This window comes from Triturus cristatus, chromosome 7 (assembly GCF_964204655.1).
Source record: "Triturus cristatus chromosome 7, aTriCri1.1, whole genome shotgun sequence".
Classification (NCBI taxonomy): Eukaryota; Metazoa; Chordata; class Amphibia; order Caudata; family Salamandridae; genus Triturus; species Triturus cristatus.
The window spans coordinates 791,344,422-791,363,217 of record NC_140590.1 but is presented as its reverse complement, the minus strand read 5'-3'; the positions used below and the strand labels follow the sequence as shown (position 1 = coordinate 791,363,217).

At 46.2% G+C, this 18,796-nt stretch overlaps 1 protein-coding gene across 2 annotated transcripts in view; it reads right to left on the bottom strand.

Moving 5' to 3' along the window:
- The window catches only part of GEMIN5 (gem nuclear organelle associated protein 5), a 260,780-nt gene that overhangs the window by 58,287 nt on the left and 183,697 nt on the right, over nt 1–18,796 (bottom strand). For both annotated transcript variants that reach the window (XM_085617620.1, XM_085617621.1), the window contains exons 25-26: nt 17,613–17,870; nt 8,684–8,846 (exon numbers count right to left, since the gene is read on the bottom strand). In XM_085617620.1, coding sequence (XP_085473746.1) covers nt 8,684–8,846; nt 17,613–17,870 — 421 coding nt within the window. The remainder of the gene's footprint in view (nt 1–8,683; nt 8,847–17,612; nt 17,871–18,796) is intronic.

The following is an 18,796-nucleotide window of genomic DNA, read 5'->3' as shown; positions in this document are numbered from 1 at the left end:
AGTGGTTAATTTGTAGAAAAATAAATGCCGGTGCTCAAAGCTCTGCTCAGAATACCAAGGCTGTGTAATCTGGAGTTCACCACACACTGGAATTCACCGCACACCTCTTTAATCAACTGCCAGACGCTCCCTGTCCCTTTATCTATCTCTTGCAGATTTCTACTTCTCCCTTTGTGGTGATTTCTTGGTCTTTCCCATTCTCCTTTCCTCTTTGTGTATTTTCCCTCTCTTTCTCTTGAAGAAATGTACAAGGAGTTAAAATAAGTGCCAGTCACCAAAAATGTGTGCCGGTTGGATCCACTGGCAACCACCAGCTCAAATCAGGCAGGGCTGTGAATGCTAGAGCTAATCTTTTCAGGCTTAGTCTGCCAGGCTATGGAACTCTGCAGGAGCAAGGTTGGCAGGTGACCAATCAGACAGATGTTGATTGCCCTTTGATGAGGGCCAAATGGGCCCGCTTTTCATCAGCCTCTGTATCTTTAGAGATTGATCACCGCCCTTATGATTGGTAAACACACCTTTCCCTTCATTCTCTCTCCCCTTCTGTTGTGCCTTCTTCAGCATGCAGAGTGCCAGGTAGAAGAGGTTAAAGGGGTGCCATGATCATTGGGGATGTAGTGGATCTGGTGAATTAGCATAAATGGCATGTTGTGTAAAGCTGTTATAAAATCTGCCAGGACCAAAATCATTCGAGGTTCCTGGTAATAAGGATGTTCCTCAAAGACATAACAGTATCCGTATTCCAAGTACCTTCCCTTGCAGGTAGGCATGGCGGCTCTCTCCTAACTCAATTTCTTTTTTTCTTATGACAGTGTTCTGGAAATTGTAACACATTTCCTTTCCTCTGGCATATATTTCGCAGTGTGGGACTATCGGTGGCATCAAAAGCCTCTGCACCATTGCTGTCATCTGAACTTTCTGTTTCAGTTTCCCAAAACTAGTTTGGCTGATTCAAAAGTAACTTTACTGTGAGGTGTGGCCAGGAAGAATGGGCATAGCTAATCCTGTAAGTGCAATGGGAACTCAAAACCTTTTCTTGAGGATCCTGCAAAGTTTTTCGATGGTTTGTGAGAGGTTCCTTGAAACAGGAAGCCAGCTCTCCAGGCGAGGTTACTTACTTAAGATTTACAAATGTTCAATTCACATTTTCTTTTTTGTGCCTTCAAGGAAGGCACAGGGACAGAACTCCTCGCTGAAACCGCCATACAAGAGACAGCATCTTTTGGGGGTACTTCACTAAGGAGCTAAAGCCATCCTCTTTCCCTACTCACTGACAATATTTGCTGAGGAAGTGTGGCATAATTATAATGATGGTGCACACATTACAGGCTCTCTTTGTGAGGATCGCACAGTACATCCTCTTGAGGCCACAGGTAGCACAGGTCCTGTAATCAGATTTCTTTGCCTCTGAAGTCTAACTATGATCTGAACACAATTGCCTGGACCAAACCCCCCTGAAACAACACTCATCAGCATTAAAGGATGCAGTAGAGTACAGTACATGACTTCTAGGGAATGTTGGATATTAAAACAGGAAAACAGACTATCTGATGACATAAGGGCAGAGCTCTGAAAGACACCCCCCTCACATGACATGCAGTAAACATGTGAACTATGTGACTTTTTGAGGCAGTATAGTGATCAGTGCATTCACTTCACTGGCTGACATTTGGACAGCTTTCAATTTGGTAAATGTGCTACTAAACAAACTTACTTTGTTTGCCGAATGCATGCTAATATTGCTTACTACTAATATTGGTTAGCATAAATTTTTGTTGATGGGAACATGAGGGAGAAGCATTTATTTGGATTATAAAACGTGTGTGTGCCCGGCCTAAAAAAACTGAGCACACCTGTATGCTTTTGGAAAAGGCAGAAAAGAAGAAGTTATTTACCTCCAGTAACGCCTTATCTGGTAGAGACTATCTAGCCACAGATTTCTAACCTTTGAATATACCCAGGTGTCAGATTGGATTCAGAAGATTTGAGCAGTACCCCGGCACGCCGGTAGGTGGCATCATTCAGTTCATGCAATGTCTGCGTCGTCTGCGCCAGAAGTGACGTGTGCGGTACCTATATAGACACAACCTCGGAGCACTGATGTCAGTTACTTTTGTGACTTTCTACGCCAGGAGCGCAGAGCCACCATAAGAACGGATCACTGGTGTGGAAAAGACTAAGGCCCTGAAAGGGCGTGTCCCTCATAACTAACCAGGTAAGCAGAGCGGGGAGGTTGGGAAGGTCGGTATTGAATCTGCTGCTGGAAAGTCTCTCTACCAATTAAGGCTTATAGAGGTAAGTAGCTTGTTCATTTGATAGAGACTTCTAGCCACAGATACCTTACTTTCAAATAGATACCCAAGCAATACATCCCTAGAGGCGGGTCTTCGAAATCGATTAAATCAAAAAGTCCTGCAGGACCGAACAGGCAAAGTGCCTGTTTCAACAAAACTGATTGTCTAGGTAATATGTGAAGGTGTGCAGGAATGCCCACGTCGCTGAGATGTCCAGGAGAGGAACTCCATGGCTAACACAATGGTCGTTGCATTGGCTCTGGTAGAGTAAACAAGCAAGCCCTCAGGTGGCTGTTTCGTTGGCCAATGCGTAGAATGATCTTAATACACAGGAAAATCCATCAAGAGGTGTTTTTCCCCTTTTTAGCTTCCATATAACCCACTTAGAGTTTATCTTCCACCAAGAACTCCTTCGTGTGGTCAAGGCAGAAAAACAATGTTCATGTTGGATCCAGGCGGTGGAGTCCCTCCTCTTCTTTGGAGGGATGAGGAGGAGCAAAGAAGGTAGGCAGGGTGATGTTATGGCCTAAAGGAAAGCGGCATGTGTTCGGAGGACCAGTTTGTATAGGTAAAAGGTGGTATAGGGAGGGTGCGCCGAGAGCACCTGGAGTTCGCTGACCCATGTGGCCAATGTTATTGCTACTGAAAAAGCAGTTTTGATGGCCAACAGCCTAAGAGGACATTATGTATATGTAGAGGCTCAAAGGGGGCACACACGGGGAGAGGTAAGGAACAGGTTGAGGTCCTACTGAGGCATAATAAAAAGCTTAGGTGGAAACATATGCAGCAGGCCTTTAAGAAACCTAGCCACAACCGGTGACTTAAAGAGAGAAGGTTTGTCCGGCTGCTGCAAAAATGCTGCGAAGGCAGACAGGTAACCCTTAATTGGGCCCAAAGCAAAGCCCTGCTGGGCCATAGACAGTGCAAACAAAAGAACTCATGATAGAGTTGCAGACAAGGGGTCAACATTGTGAGAGGCAGACAATGATACAAACTTTTCACAACGGCAGGCGTATACTGTCTTGGTGGAGGGGCGCCTGGCTGCCAGAATAACATCACAGACTTTGGGAGTAAGGTCGAATGCGGTCAACTGTCGATGCTCAATCTCCACTCATGGAGGTGGCGTGCACCAGGTTTGGGTGAAGGACCCTACTCTGTTGCTGTGACAGAAGATCTTCCCAAAGAGGTAGCCTTATTGGAAGACCGATAGTGATGCTCAATAGCTCGGGATACCAGACTCTCTGTGCCCAATCCAGAACCACAAGAATGACTTGGGCCCCGTTGCTCCTGATCTTCTTGAGGACTCTGGACACTAGTTGTATTGGCAGAAAGATATCCAGGAGGCCGGAACTCCACTTCAGACGAAAAGCGCCTCCGAGTGAAAGCCGCCTTGGAAATAGCATACAGAACTGCTGACACTGCGCGTTTTTGGCAGTGGCAAACAGATCTAACCATGGCTCTCCCCACTGATAAAAGAGACCTTGGACCACCTCTAGGTGGAGCTGTCATTCGTGAATCGCAAGGCATCTTCGGTTGAGTTTGCACACTGGCGTTCAGAGAGCCCGCCAGGTGTTGAATCACCAGGGAAATGCCGCCCTGATGTTCCAGCCATGTCTAGATGGCACAGGGCCTCTTGACACAGGGTCCATGACCCCACCCTGCCCATTTTGTTTCAGTACCACATGGCAGTGATGTTGTCCGTAAACACCTGCACCAGTCTTTCCGTGATTGAAGGAAGAAAGGCTTTTAATGCCAATCGGATCGCCCAAAGCTTCAACAGGTTTATGTGAAGCTTGGACTCCACCGGAGACCAGAGCCCTCTGATCTTCACCTCTTCCAGGTGGCCACTACAGTCCACAAGTGACACATCTGTCACTACAGTCACCTCTGGTTGGGGAACGGAAAGGATTCTGCCACTGACCCAATAGTGGTTCGTTAGCCACCACTGCAGATCCTTAGCAGATCCCTCCGGGATTTGGACCATGTCGGAGAGATTCCCCTGATGCTGCACCCATTGGGCAGTCCGGTCCTACTGCAGAGCCCGCACATGCCAGCGGGCATGTTAACAGCAGGATGCAGGAGGCCCACCAGACTCAGAATCAGTCTCATCAAAATCCAGGATAGAGGTTGAAACACTGGTATCATAGCCTGAATATCCTGGACTCCCCGCTCGGGAGGATGGGCCCGAAACTGCACTGTGTCCAGCGCCGCAGTAGGATCGCCATAGTCTGAAGGTGGGAGACGACTGCCTGAGAGGAGCCTGCCTTCAACAACCAGTCATTTATGTAGGGGGAAGATTGAAATTCCTGACTTCCGCAGACTGGGATGTGAAAATAAATGTCCTGTAATTCCAACACAACATTCATTCTCCTGGATCTAAGGCAGACAACACTTAGGCAAGTGTAAGCATTTTGAATCTCTCCTTTTTTAAGAAGAGGTTGAGAAGGTGCAGTTCTAGGACAGCAAAGAGTCCTTCGTCCTTCTTTGGCACAAGAAAGTAGGGAGAACAGCAACCAAGACCTACTTCTGATGCTGGCACCCTCTCTATAGCTCCTTTGGACAAGAGAGCCTGCACTTCTTGATAGAGCAGGGAGGGATGGTCCTCTGTCAGCTGGTTGTATGTGAGGGAATGTCTCAAAGGGAAGGGAGTACCCACTGGTCTGTTGTTACTGACTGCCAGTAGGGGATGTGATGGCACTTCCTGCCTTCCACTGGGTATCCATGATGGTCCAAGGTCCGACTAAAGAGGCTTGAAGGCAGCGGCTGGGGTTGGCCTGATGGCCTGTCCCACGTGGTTGCTAGGACCTGCTTTCGGACATGAAAAGGCTTTGAAGCCTGCTGAACGTAGTGGCAGGGAGGGTATGGGCATGCCAGGGAGGGTATAGGCATGCCTGGGAGGGTATGGGCATGCCTGGGAGGGTATGGCCGTGGATGGAGACACCTTCCGTAGTCACGAAAGGAGTGGAAGGCGGATTAAGGTGGACACAGGTCCATAGACAAGCCCAAGGACCTGGCTGGAGCTCTGCAGTCCTTAAAGCACGCTAGCGCTGAATCCGTCTTGTCTTCAAATAGGCAACAGCCATCAAAGGGCATGTCCATGCTGAAAGCGTGGACATCCCCTTTGAAATCAGATATTCTCAACTAGACGTAGACCTGAAGGGCCACCTAAAATGAAATGGCTCTGCCTAGTAAAGTCAGTCATGCCAAGCCCATATCTGATGGAGAACTTTACTGCATCATTCCCATCGACAGCTACCTGTGAAAGTATGGCTAGTGCCTCTTCTGGGGCCATGGGTAGCACCTGCACAACAATTCCCATAGAGTTTGGGAACAATGGCACGCAGTGTTCACCGACCGCAATGCCAAGCTGGTGGAAGAGAACATTTTCTTACTGAAGGTGTCCAGCATTTTGGATTTCATATCAGCTGGAGTGATCAGGAATACACCAGGGTGAAGGTGGGATGAGGATGCTTGGACCACCAAGCTCTACAGGTTGGGGTGCTGGGTAAGGAAACTGGGATGCCCAGAAGTGGGATGATGGCAGCGGTCAATTGTCCTATTCACAGGAGCGCCTGTGCAGGGCTTAGACCAGACTCCAATAGGACGTCCTTAAGATCGTCATTAAACGGGAGTAAAGGTTCTGAAGTGGAAACTGCCGGCTCAAGCACCTCTCTCAAAACCTTCGTTTTGACTGCCACTGAGGGCAGGACAAGGTCCGGGAAACTCAGCCACCCTGCGCACCACCATAGCAAAAGAGGCTTATTCCTCCATGGCAACAGCAGGAGGGGAAGCCACACCAGTTCCTCATACCAGTTGTCCTCCTCAACTGGTTTTTCTCCGAAAGGGTCCATAGACACCTCCCAAACTTATCCCTCTCCAGGTCTATCCAATTAGGATGTCCTCGGTCTGTGGCGGATGGGGTGTCGAACAATGCCCATCTGGCTTCGTATCAGAGCTGGGGATGACGGTAGAGATGGCACTGCATAAGGGACTGGAGTAGGTGCCGAGGAAGGTCTCAGTCTCGCATGCGGCTCAGCTCCAGATCCACAGAGGGATCCTTGGGACCAGACTGGCACTGAGGCGAGGACGAACCCACTGACGTGGTTCCAGTAGGGGCCCCTCCCGCACCCACGGGGCCTGAAGGTACTTCAGAGGGGCCGAGACATCCATAAATGAGGCGCATAGCCTCATAAAACTCCTTAACTAGGCAGGGGTCACTCAGGCAAATTTGAGAACGCGTGAACCCGACCCAAGTTCAGACCCATGCTGACTCGCGGGACCTGGAGTGCCGACGCTACCTTATCTTGTCAGATGACTTTGACAGACATGAGGAAGTCTAAGAACGCTTGGGCTTCTAAGACGTCTTCTGCTTGTGAGACTTAATCGACTTCTCCGATGAATTACAGTAAGATGAGGAATGCGGGGACGGGCTCCACGAACATTCCCAGGTCATCAAATAAGAAAGTGACCTTGAGTGTCGCGGAGCAGAGCGTTGGGCAGCGAGGAGATTTAGGGATCGCTCCCTCAGCGCCTTCGGGTGCATGTTGCGGCAAATCTCACACGCCTTGGAGTCCTGTCACAGTTGCAGCAAACATACGAAGTGGGGGTCTGTCACTGACATTTGCCCATGTCAGACCCTACATGGTTTGAAACCAGCTAGTTTCTTGGGAGACATCCTCCCACCAGACAAATGGTCCAAAAAAATCAAAAAAGACCAATCACAAAGTGAATGAGGGGTAGCTCAATCTGGATCAGCGTTATATTGTGTGGAAAGGTAAGAAATGACATCAGCGTGCCGAGTTGGAGCCCATAAAGGTACAGCGTACGTCACTTCTGGTGCAGAACTGAACGACGCCACCTACCGGTACGCAGGGGTACTGCTTGAAAATCTACCGAATCCAGTCTGATGTCTGGGGATATTCAAAGGTAAGGAATCTGCAGTAGAAGCATCTATCAGATAGGAGTAACTCGTCAGGATGCTGGATAGCATTCTCCTGTACTACATTTTACCTTGATGGCACTAAAGTAATTGTAAGGTACTAAGTAAAATTGATTTACCTTTAGACCCTGAAATAAAAAAAACAATGAAAGTTAAAAGTATCAACCTGGGATGATAATTTTGCAGAAACAGATCCCTGTATCAAGACAGCTACCTTTGATGATGTCACACACATCCAGAAGGTGATTTGTGAAGACCCAAATAAGGCCCTCTGAGATAAGGTGTTCAGATTAAGTTTTCATTTGCTGTCAGTACCCCTCCTAATGTAAGGTATGCATACCGCCATGTTATCAGATGCTAGAAAAGTGTACAGAAAGCCACCGGCGGTACTTCACTTCTCTTCCTCTCACATAGTCGACAACCCTTCCCAGGGCTAATGGCAAGAGAAATAACCTTCAAACTGTGAGAGGGTGGCTAATAGCAAGAGAAATAACCTTCAAACTGTGAGAGGGTGGCAGAAGTGGAGGTTTGCTCACATGTCAAATAATTACAGCATTCTCTGTATGCGTGTCAAACACACACTGGTAAGAAATAGAGAAGAAAACGTTACTTGCCCCTAACACCAGTTCTCTTTCAAGGGTATCTTCATTAATAATCATAAATATTCGAATAGTGGCTCACAGAACACTTTGAATTAAACATTCAACATACTAAAAATGTAAATTTAAATTACTACACAGTTTTTTCTCTATGCTAGGCTGCATGTCTATGACAATTTACTTAATTTTTCTTAATTTAAAAGTATGATGAGAGGAGTTGTTTCAGAGCGGCAACGCTGCTATATGTTTATTTTGAAACCTCCAAGTTTATAATGGAATTTTAAAATATTTGACTGTTTAATTTAATTATTTTTTTTAAATCCGAAAGCAAGTCATGCCCATTTAAAGGATTAACTTTTTAGGTCTCGCCTGACCCAGCGCATGCGCTGGTCTGGCGAGACTTATTGAGAGGGCTCCAAAAAGTGCTACCAGGCCAGCCTAGAGCTACAGTGCATGTGCGCTTTACTGCGATTACTTTCACTTTCGCGGCCGCTTTGATGTTGGATCATGATCGCGATCACTTTCACGGCCGCACGGCTGCTTGGCATAGCCAATAGGTCTCGCTTTTGGGACCTTATAAGTATTTAGTTATGCAAGTGTTGCATGGCTAAACACTTCTAAGGTCCCAAAGTCGAGACCTATTGGCTATGCCAATGCTTGTTTTGTATTGTCTTTTTTGCGTCTTTTCCCTTCACCTATATAAGGGTTATGGACCCGTGCTTGGGTGGGCTACTCAGCGTTTATGAATATTAATGAAAATCTTTGGACAGAGAAGTACTAATTTCTCTGGTTTTCGAATGAAGCTATAAGCTTTGACATCTGTGTTCCACCCACCTTTAACCCATGCATACCTTGAGGAAGAATAAGGGAGCACATTTCCTGCATGAGGTGGAATTGTCCAGCATCAAAGCACCGTGTCACTACCCTGAGGAAAGCTCTTACTGCTTCATCCCAGATGGAAATTAGGGAGTTGAGCACTGCCAGGGTCACATCGTATGAGAGATGAAACAGCAACTGTAAGCAGTAAAAATATAGATACAAAACGTAAACAAAACATGAACAGCATTGATAGCAAAAACGATAACTGCCTGTATTACAATGCTCCAAACCTGGCATCTGTCATATATTCACATGCTTTGAATTGTTTAAAATCCATACATATTAGTAGCCAAAGATTATTAACCTCGTTGTTCAAGTCTATCAGGCAGGAAATAAGTAGCATTTGAGACATTTAAACTTTCTGGAGGTTATCTCCTTAAGATTTCCAAGCTGTAGTGCGAAGTGACTTACCAAGAGCATCACAGGGGCAGTTAGGATATGTGTAACCCTGTAATATTGCTGATGAAATGCCCATAAAGCCACAAGAGGGTCAAAACATGTCGACATTATGGAAAGGAAACTGCTTTGCATGAATCCTTATTTGACTTTTCTCTGGTGGTATAAGAAATAAAACTCGCTTTCAACGCCAACGTCCTGTTTGAAAAGTCCCAAAGCTTTTGCAATTGACTGTTTTGCCCTATCCAATACAAGCAATACTGGTGTACGTCTTGTAAAAATCTTGATCATTTGATATATATTTGCTTTGATACACTGCACCTTTTCAAGGAGGCCGGAACCCTCATTTTATTGCTTGAATCATCTGTTCGGCATCCTTACAAGCGTGTATTTTCTTTTTTATGTTGTCTTTTTTAGTTCCACAAATTCTGACTTACGTTTGTGCAATTTATGTCTGTCTGATTCACTGCTGGAGGTCACTTATTTAACTGAATTAATTGTAATAACTTTTATAGTCGACTCTTTTCATTAATTAGTTTTCAATGAATGAAACATGCATCCTTCTCATTTCCTTTGCATTTAAATATTTAATAATCCAACTCCCTTATTAGCTCAGTCGAATTTGCTTTCACTGTTATTGTCAATAAATAGAATTCTTCCTGGTAGTTGATGAGTTGGAAGGTGGTCATGAAAGACTTTTTGACAGATCAATCATTGAAAAATATTGAAGTGGAAATAGTTTCCAAAGGTATTGTTAACACAGAAGTCATTTATAAGGCAGTGATAGAAGATGTGGTATACTGAGGGTCCGGAGAAGGAAGACAGTTGACGAGCAAATAGTTAATTTTAAAAGCAAAAGACATTTTGGTTCCTTTTTAACAGCTGTCTGTCCTGTCGACAAGAGATTTCTGAGAAAGCACGCTAAGGTCAAACTTTCACCCAGAAACGAAGTTTACGAGAACGTTCTCTTTAGTATCTGCCAGAAAAGTTGTGTTTGTTGCTCATCAGACAGGCAATTTCAAAGATGGGTATGATCCTTAAGAACTAAAATGTCTCTTCTGTGAGCTTTTTTTTTTTTTCTTCAAAAGAGTACACATTCTTGAGAAGCATGTTTGAATACAAACAATGAATACATCCCTCAAATAAACGGATACCGTCCTGTGTCCCTGATCCTCTAATTAGAGACTTTTACCTTTGGAAGGAATTCACCAACTGAAACAGACTTTCTTCTGGCTCAGCAACTCAGGTACAGGCACTAACGGGCAGCTGAGAGGAGAAAGAGAAAACCTCTAAATGTCTCTTATCTGGCAGGTAAGACTAAGACAACCCTAACGAGATTTTTCTCCCAATATGCCTTGCCCAGCTGAAATCTTTAAAAAAGCTTGAATCTGCTTCACAGATTTCCTTCATATGTCACTTGGGAGAAAACCTCAAGGAAATGTCCTGCCGAGGGGTTTTAAGCATTCCATGTCGATAGGCGACACATACTAGTCTGTTAATTTTAGAGCTTTCCTTAAATACTGCGATCACATTTTAACAGGGATTTCCATCTTTACAGAGAAAAATTCAGAGCGTGAGATGTGAATTTATGAGCTATCCATTGTTGGATAACAAATTCAGATGCGGAAGGCATGACTTCTTGAATGGTGGAAATACTTTCATTGCCTCAGAAAAGCAACCAATTTTCCACATTATTTCACAAGACAACGTGGGCACAGCACATCATAAGAAGCACTTCCTTACCGTACATTTCTCAGCTTTAGATTCCCCACAGGAATCGGACTGGATTTTGGGAATTTTACACCAATGCTCGTCCAAGTCAATAGGTGGCTGTGTCCCACCCAGAAGTGATGGAGCAGAGCTGCATACAAGCCTCATCCCTGCGTGGTGACGTTAGTTCCATAATTTTTCTCCTTCCGTGCCTTCTGGTGTGTAGCATTTCAAACAAATTACATGTGACCGAATGCTAAAATCAAGCTTGGAACCTTATTATGTTGTTCAAGAGTTCACTTCACAGAAAGGAGTGGTGAGAGAGTAGTGAGAAATCTACAATTAGATAGAGTCACCACCACAAAGAGCAATACTGAAAGTAAATAACTTCTTCTGATGGATACTTCTAACCGCAGATTCAACACCTCACCTTTGGAATAAGTACCTCAGTACCTCCCTAAGATGGAGGGTCTGAGGAGTGGATTGAAATTCAAAAATCTAGCAGGACCAAGTGGGCAAAATGGCCTTCCCCACAGATCTGACTGTCAAGGTAGTAGCGTTTCGTGAATATGTACATTGACTCCCTTGTAGCAGATTGGCAGATGCACAAAACTGACAACCCCCTTGCCGATGTCATGGAAACAGCCTTGACCCCTGTGGAATGAGCCAGCAAGCATTCAGGAGTTGATTTGTGATCTGCACAAAGCAGACTTTGACACAGCGCACAATTCATCTTGACAGGGAGCTTTTCAGCACCACCTTCCCTTTCTTCTCTCCAGAAAATCCCACAAAGAACTCGTCATCCACATGATGTTCTTTTATGCAGTGAAGGTAAAAACTTAAAGCCCTTTGGGAGTGAATGGATGGAACATCTTGTCCTCTTCTGGTGCAAAAAAATATTTGCAGAGTGGCGGACTGCTCAAGGTGAAAAGGTGTCACAACTCGGGTAAAAGGCATCCTGAGTCCTCAACACTCATTTGTCTGGGAAGAAAGCGGTGTTTGGCTGTTGCCTGCAGTTCACTCACTCCAAAGGTGTGTATATGAGAAATAGCAACACGTCGCTCAAATCCCATTGTTTGATAACAAATACCTGGGGGTGGGGGGTGTTTGAGGGTAAGGAGGAACATGGGAGACAGACCTATATTAGAATGCCTAACAAGAGGTGATTTAAATAGAGAGGGTTGATCAACACAAAAAGGCTGAAAGAGCCAACAGATAACCCTAACTGTGCCCAATGCAATGTCTTTTTGGGTCAACAATAGAACAAACATTATTATACATATGAAAGTTTGATCTGCGGAGGGCTGATATGAAGAACGCCACAGTAGGTAACAATGTGGTCCCTGTGCCCTACATTTATGGACTTTGTTGAAAGGTTTAGGGGTCTAGAGTGGCTGGCAGATCGAACTCATTTAACTGCCGCTGCTCAACCACTGTGCATCGATGATTAGGTTGCGGAGACTCGAGTGCAGAACCCTTTCCTGTTGCTAAGGCAGAAGGTCTTCTGAAGTGGTAGCCAGATTAAAGGGCAAACACTCGTGCTAACTAGATCTGAGTACCATACGGTCTACCCCAATCCAGGGCTATTAAGATAACTTGGGCTCTGTCTGTCCTGACTTTCTCCAGAATGTGAGGCTGTGGCAGGATTGCATACAGGAATCCCATGTCCCATTGCAGTCTGAATGAGTCACCCAGTGACCTTCCTGGAGGAAACTCCAGTGTGCTGTATTTTTGACACTGCAGTAGAGAATCGATCTAACAATGGTATGCCCCACTGATCAAAGGCGTCCCTTGCTACCTCTGGATGGAGATGCCACCCATGATCCACCAGATTACCTTTGCTCAGTTAGTCTGCTCTAGCATTCAAAAACCCAACTAGGTGGTTGGGTACCTCAAAGATGTCTTGGTGGTCCAGCTACCTCCACAAACATAGGGCCTACCGGCACAGGATCCAGGTCACCACTCCACCCGGTTTGTTGCAGTTACCAATGGTGGTCGTGTTGTCCACAAGGACTGGCATACGCCTCCAATTGATGGATGACAGGAAAGCTTTCTAAATCAAATGGATCTGGCCATAGACCAGAGGTTCTGATACCCACCTCCACAAGTCGACCATACCTCAACCCAGCAGTGATAAGCCTGTTACAATTGCAAGCTCTGAGTGGGGAAGGGAGAGGCCATGTCAGGTTGGTGCTTGACTGACACCACAGAAGATCGAGCCATCTCCTGTGAGATATGGAGTCGGAGAGGCAGCCCTGTTACTGGGCCCACTGAACATAGGGTTAAACTTCAGGGTCTGCATATACTTGCTAACGTTCGGGATGAGGAGGATGCACATGGCTAGGAGTCTTAGAAGCCTCAGGGACATCCTCACCAAAACCCAGGATTAAGCCTGAAATATTGGGTCATAATCTGAATGTGCTGGACTAGCTGCAGTGGTGGAAAAGCCATGAACGCCTCTGTGTCTAGGACGGCCCCACTGAAGGGAATTCTCTGTGTGGGGCCCAGGTGAGACTTCAGCTCAATGTAAAATCCCAAAAGAGACCAGGAGGTTGTCCATCATCCATATGTGGTCTATGATTGACTATGAGGAGCCTGCCTTGAGCAGCTAGTTGTTGAAGTACAAGACACATAAATCCCTGAGTTCCGAAGGTGGGCAGCAACTACTGCCATCACGTTTGCGGACCCCCGAGGTAAGACCAGAGGGAGTGCAGCAAATTGTAAGTGTTCCAATCCCACCGTGACCTGCAGATAATGCCTGTGGGACTGGAAGACTGGTGTATGAAAACATGTGTCCTGCAAGTCCAGGGACACAATTCAGTCTCCTGAGTCCAGAGCAGAAAGAATCTGAATCAGTGTGAGCATTTTGAATGTCTTTCTGCAGAAAGATTTTCAATAGCCAGAAGCCTTTCTCCAGTCAGAGGAAGTAGTCTGAACAGCGCCCTCTCCTCTCTGAAGCTGGAACCTGCTTAATGGCACCATTTGCTAGCAGACCATGGACTTCTTGCAGTAAGATTGTGGAAGGGTCCACTCAAAGTTACTCTGACATAGTAACGGGAGAAATGGGGAAAGATGAAATAAAAGTCAAGGCGTAGCTCATATGAATGATTTAGGATTTACAAGACCAATCAGTCTGAAGTGATTGGCCTTCAGCCATTGAGGAGAGGAAATACAACATCCCACACTCCATCAGCTGAGTATGGGCCCCGGAGGGCAAGTTAAAGCAGTTTAACATCTGCTGCAATAGGGAAGCAAAAGTTAGAGGAAAGTTGTCCCAGCTGGATGAATTGGCCCCAGTTGCCACCACTATCTCTGCCCTTAAAGTACTGGGTCTACTGCTGCTACACAGGTTGGGAGGGGTGCCTGGTCTGCAAGCTAGGCCCCTGGAAAAACACCGAAACTTCCTACACTGTGAGGCAACTGCTCGGCAGGTTAAAGAGTTCCACTGATCTGAGGGCTCTCCAGGAGATGTGGGAGGCAGAGCTGGGGGTACGTGAAGACGACGACTGGACGGAGGCGAAACAGAGCCTTAGGGAAAGCCTTAGTGAGGTTGCAGTTCGGGCACGATTTTGCTTTATACAATTACGTATCCTACACCTCAAGGGCACTGTTACACCGTATAGGCCGCACAAATACCAATCTCTGTACACAGGGATGTGGTGAAGTGGGTACTTTTTTCCACATACTTTGGACATGCTCCCAAATTCAGCAGTATTGGAGGGAGGTAACACAGATAATGTCCAAAGTGGTGGAGCTGGAGGTCTCACTAGAGGCTAGATAGCACATACTGTGTGTGAAGGGCGAAGAATGATGGCCCAAGTATTCTAGGATATGGCTTATGTTGGCAGGTATAGTGGCAAAGAGAAATGCAGTGAGAGCATGGGGGGCACACCAGCCTCCGGGAGGTGCAGAATGAATGGGGGATCTAGACTGGTGCTGCACAGCTGAAAAAGTGGTGCTCCAAAGTAGGGGGTGTCTGAGGAATTGGGGAAAGATCTGGGGTAAGTGGGAGGAGTATAGAGGCTTCCAAAATCAGTGCAGCTAGCGACAGCTGGATGGGAGGCAAGGTTGCCCAGAGTTTCCACTTGGAACGGACAGTCAACACGGATTGAATGTCTATTGTATTAAATTGGGAAATAGTGCTGTACATGGAGGAAGTCCCAACCACCTTCATGGAGAATGAATGAAAATTATTATTATTATTTTTTTTTAAAAGAGTTCCACTGATCATTCTGTGGCTAAATTGACCTCAAGTCGTTTGAGCTCTGACTCAATTATCTCTCCCAACAACCTGGATCCCTCAAAGATTCTTGGACAGCTCCTGAAAACCCGGCTGATCAAATTCAGACGTGGCGTCTAGGCAAAACACGGATGCCAATAGCTCTGCCAACAGTCTGTGGTGTCCAAGGCAGCATGTAAAACCAGCATGCTGGCCATTATGCATCAGTTAAGCCTTTGGGGTGGCTAGCAAGATCTTGCTGACCATGTCCCAAATAACATGGGTAGACCTGCCAAGATGGCAGGAATGGCTCCTCCATGTGGGCGGAGGAGCCCCGCCCTCACAGCTTTCTATTTATTATTATAAATACCAGTTTATGTTTCTGCTTCTCGCACTGCAAGAAAGCAGAAGGGTTTGGTTGGGGGCGGGTATTCCTGCTCTTGGAGGGGGGGAGGAGTGGCTTGCCCACTCTGAGGGTGCTGACTGTTTGGTCAGCCCCATGGCCGACCAAACCAGTCATACACACGCTCCCTCTTCTACATGTAGGCTGCATGCAGCCTACATTGAGAAAATGACCTCCCCATAGACGCCTGTGTGGTCAGCGTCCCAGCCAATCACAATGCTGCCATTGCAGCGTTGTGATTGGGTTAGGGGAGGGGAGGGAGGCTGCCTGCTTCCTGTGAGGAGCAGAGACAACGTGGGACGATGCAGGACCGGACCGGGCCAATGTAGGTAATTTAACTATTTTTTATTTTATTTAAAATTAACCCCCCTCCCCGCCCGCACCTTCTGCCCCTCCCACCCACGAGGCATGCCGGCCGCAACTGCCAGAAGGCACAGTGCGCACAAGGATCTTATGGCTAAAGTAGCAGAAGACAACCTTCTCTTTCCAAAGGTGTCAATAAATTACTACTCTCTATCCGAAGGACTGGTCGGAAAGTCATTAGGAGTGACTTTACTTGTAGCACAAGGCTTTCAGGCGTAAAATGCTTTATCAAAAAATTGGGATCACCAGGGACCTATGTTGCCAGACTACAGATTCGACTGACTGTGGGGCCCGAGCACAGCCTATTTGAGATGGCCATTAAGAGTGTTTGCGGTAGCTTCCTTGAATGTCGGAAAAGGTACAATCTGGTTTTGGGATCTCAGTTGACAGATATGCCTCAGTTGCAGAAGTAGGCAACTGTAATCTAGCACTTCTGCCCTTTGCACAACTACTAAAAAAGAGACTTTTTATTCTGTTTGTGGCCCAGGTGGCCAGTACAGCTCAAGCCTCTGTAAAAGTATCTAGCCAACGGGCATTTGGTAAATCCAGGTAAAGCCCACCTTAGATACCCGAGAAGAGAGCAGGTGGTTGTGACCAAAGTCATCATTATCATAATCGTCATCACCTATTCTGTGGGAAGCATTCTGAATACCCTGAACTGCAGCAAAGTCCGAACTGAATAAGGTCTCTAACCTCTTATACTACTGGTCTTGAGGTAGTAGTCAAGGCTTAGAGTCACTTTGTATAGTGACTGATAGATTTATTCTAATCTCACATTGTTACATAGGCATGAAGTTGTATGCCGGTGGCTCTGCAACCACCATAGGAGTCTGGCCTGGGGCCCTAAGGCCCACCAGATGGAGCCAGAAGTGTCTGGAAATGCTGTGGCAAGGCCTCCTTGAAGGTTGCTAATTGCTGCAGGGCCGACAGCGGCCCAGTTAATTCAGGGTGCACCAGTTGAAGGACTGGATTTGAGCCAGAAGATGCTTTTGGGGTATGATCTTTTGCTTGTAGCCTTTGTGCCTTCTCGCCTGATTAACAGTGGCGGGATAGGGTTGAGTCATGCTTGGCTTTCTTATGCTTATGGCGTGTCTTCAACTTACCTTAAGACTGAGTGAAAACGGGACTTCATGCAGGACTGGCTCTTGAATGTTATTGAGAGTGGCCCTGCAACCTGGAGCTGGACTTGTATGTCGATCATGACCTCTTCTTATGTTCAGCTATGATGAGTTTAGCCTCCTGCTCCTAGATCTCTTTTGGGTACATGAGGACAAATTAGTCACAACTTCGAGTATGACCAGAGCTCATGCACCAAAGACATGTTGTGAGGGTCCGCGAACACCATCTTCTTACTGCATTCATGGTACAGCTCTAACCTTGTTTTTGGGGCCACATCATCTCTCGCACATTGCCCGAGGTAAATTTTGAGTTGTCGAAAGACTGACAAGGTTCAGAGCAAAGCTCCAGAACTGCGTCAAGGGCGGCACAGAAAGAAAGAAACAGACATCAGCACACAGTGGTAGTGCTTATATGTGGCTCTACTCCATCACTTCTGGGCTGTACAGTCAGTGCAGAGTCACATGAAGCTACCTTTTGGTGCACAGCAGCATTGCTGTAAAATCCTCCGTATCAAGTCTGGTGCCTAGGGATATTCTAAAAGCGAGGCATTTGCCAAGTATTAATCAGAATGTGAGATTTTATTTTTATCACCAACTCCAGGCACATCTCTGCAGACCATGAAATGTCTTTCTCAATAAGAAATGCCTCTACAAAGTGTGCCCCACAGATAATTGAATCACACCCACATTACCTGTTTAGCGCTGGTGTTGATCGTGGCTGGTGGATGTTCCTTGCCATAAAGCTGCAGTGCTGCAGCTCTCAACTGATCCTCAGTACTCACACCAAATTCACTTTTCCACAGACTTGCCAAAGCCTCAGCAAAAATCTCTTCCTGCTTCACTATCCATGTGTGCAGGCAGGGTGGGGACTGGCTCTTCCATTCCAATGTAGATCCCTCCTTCAGAAGCCTGTACAGCACCTCACTTGTGCAGAAAACAAGTCTTTGTCCCTGGAATGTCAAGAAGTAGACAGATGTGAGAGAAAATAGTTTGTACGACTCCAAGGGAAACTAACCACAGATTGGTGATGGTGCATCTTTACAGCTGAGAATAAAGAAACAAAGCATGACTTCAGTTACTTTATATAATTTCAGAAACTTCATCTGAAAGGCGGGAAATCACGTTTGCAGAGGCAGTACTTGTTCACAGAAAAAAAGTATTTCATGTGATCCACACAGACTGAGCACAGCCAGCACCTACTGTTAAACCAGGGACTTCCCTAGATCCTACAGAGGAATTAGATGGTGATGCAGAGATAGTAAAGAAATAGCATGTGACTGTAGGCTGAACACAGTGCCTTATCTTAAAATAATTATTCTAGCAATGGCGAGTGATTACTGAGATGGTGTGGAACTCTGAGCCTGATAATGCATGATCAAAACGCACAGATCGGGTGTGATTACAGACAATAAAAGAGCTGGACCTCTCCAGCATGGAGAAAGAAAAATTCTGATCGCAAGAGAGACCAAATCATTCTCTCTACCACAAAAAAGTAAAATGTTCTTTACCGCTTGTGATGGAGGAGTCTTCGACACAAGTAACAGAGGAGCACTCAGCAGCATATACACGAAGGATCCTCACCAGCAAACAATCGAAAAAAACACACACAAGCATGCTGCTGAAGGCTCTCACCTCCCCATAAGAACAGGCACAGAGTGGGTCCTCTTAAAGCAGAGAGAATCAAAGAGCGCTCACCAGTAGAAAGAGAGGCAGCTTCAGATAAAGTCAATTCGCTACCAGATTCTGCTCAAAAAGAGAAACATGGGTAAACACAGTCTTCTCACCCCCAGCCAGATGCACACAGAATGCTCTCTAGCAACATTCTAGTGGTTGCCTTCGCAGAGGCTAACTCACAGGGATCTTTAACCGGCAGTGT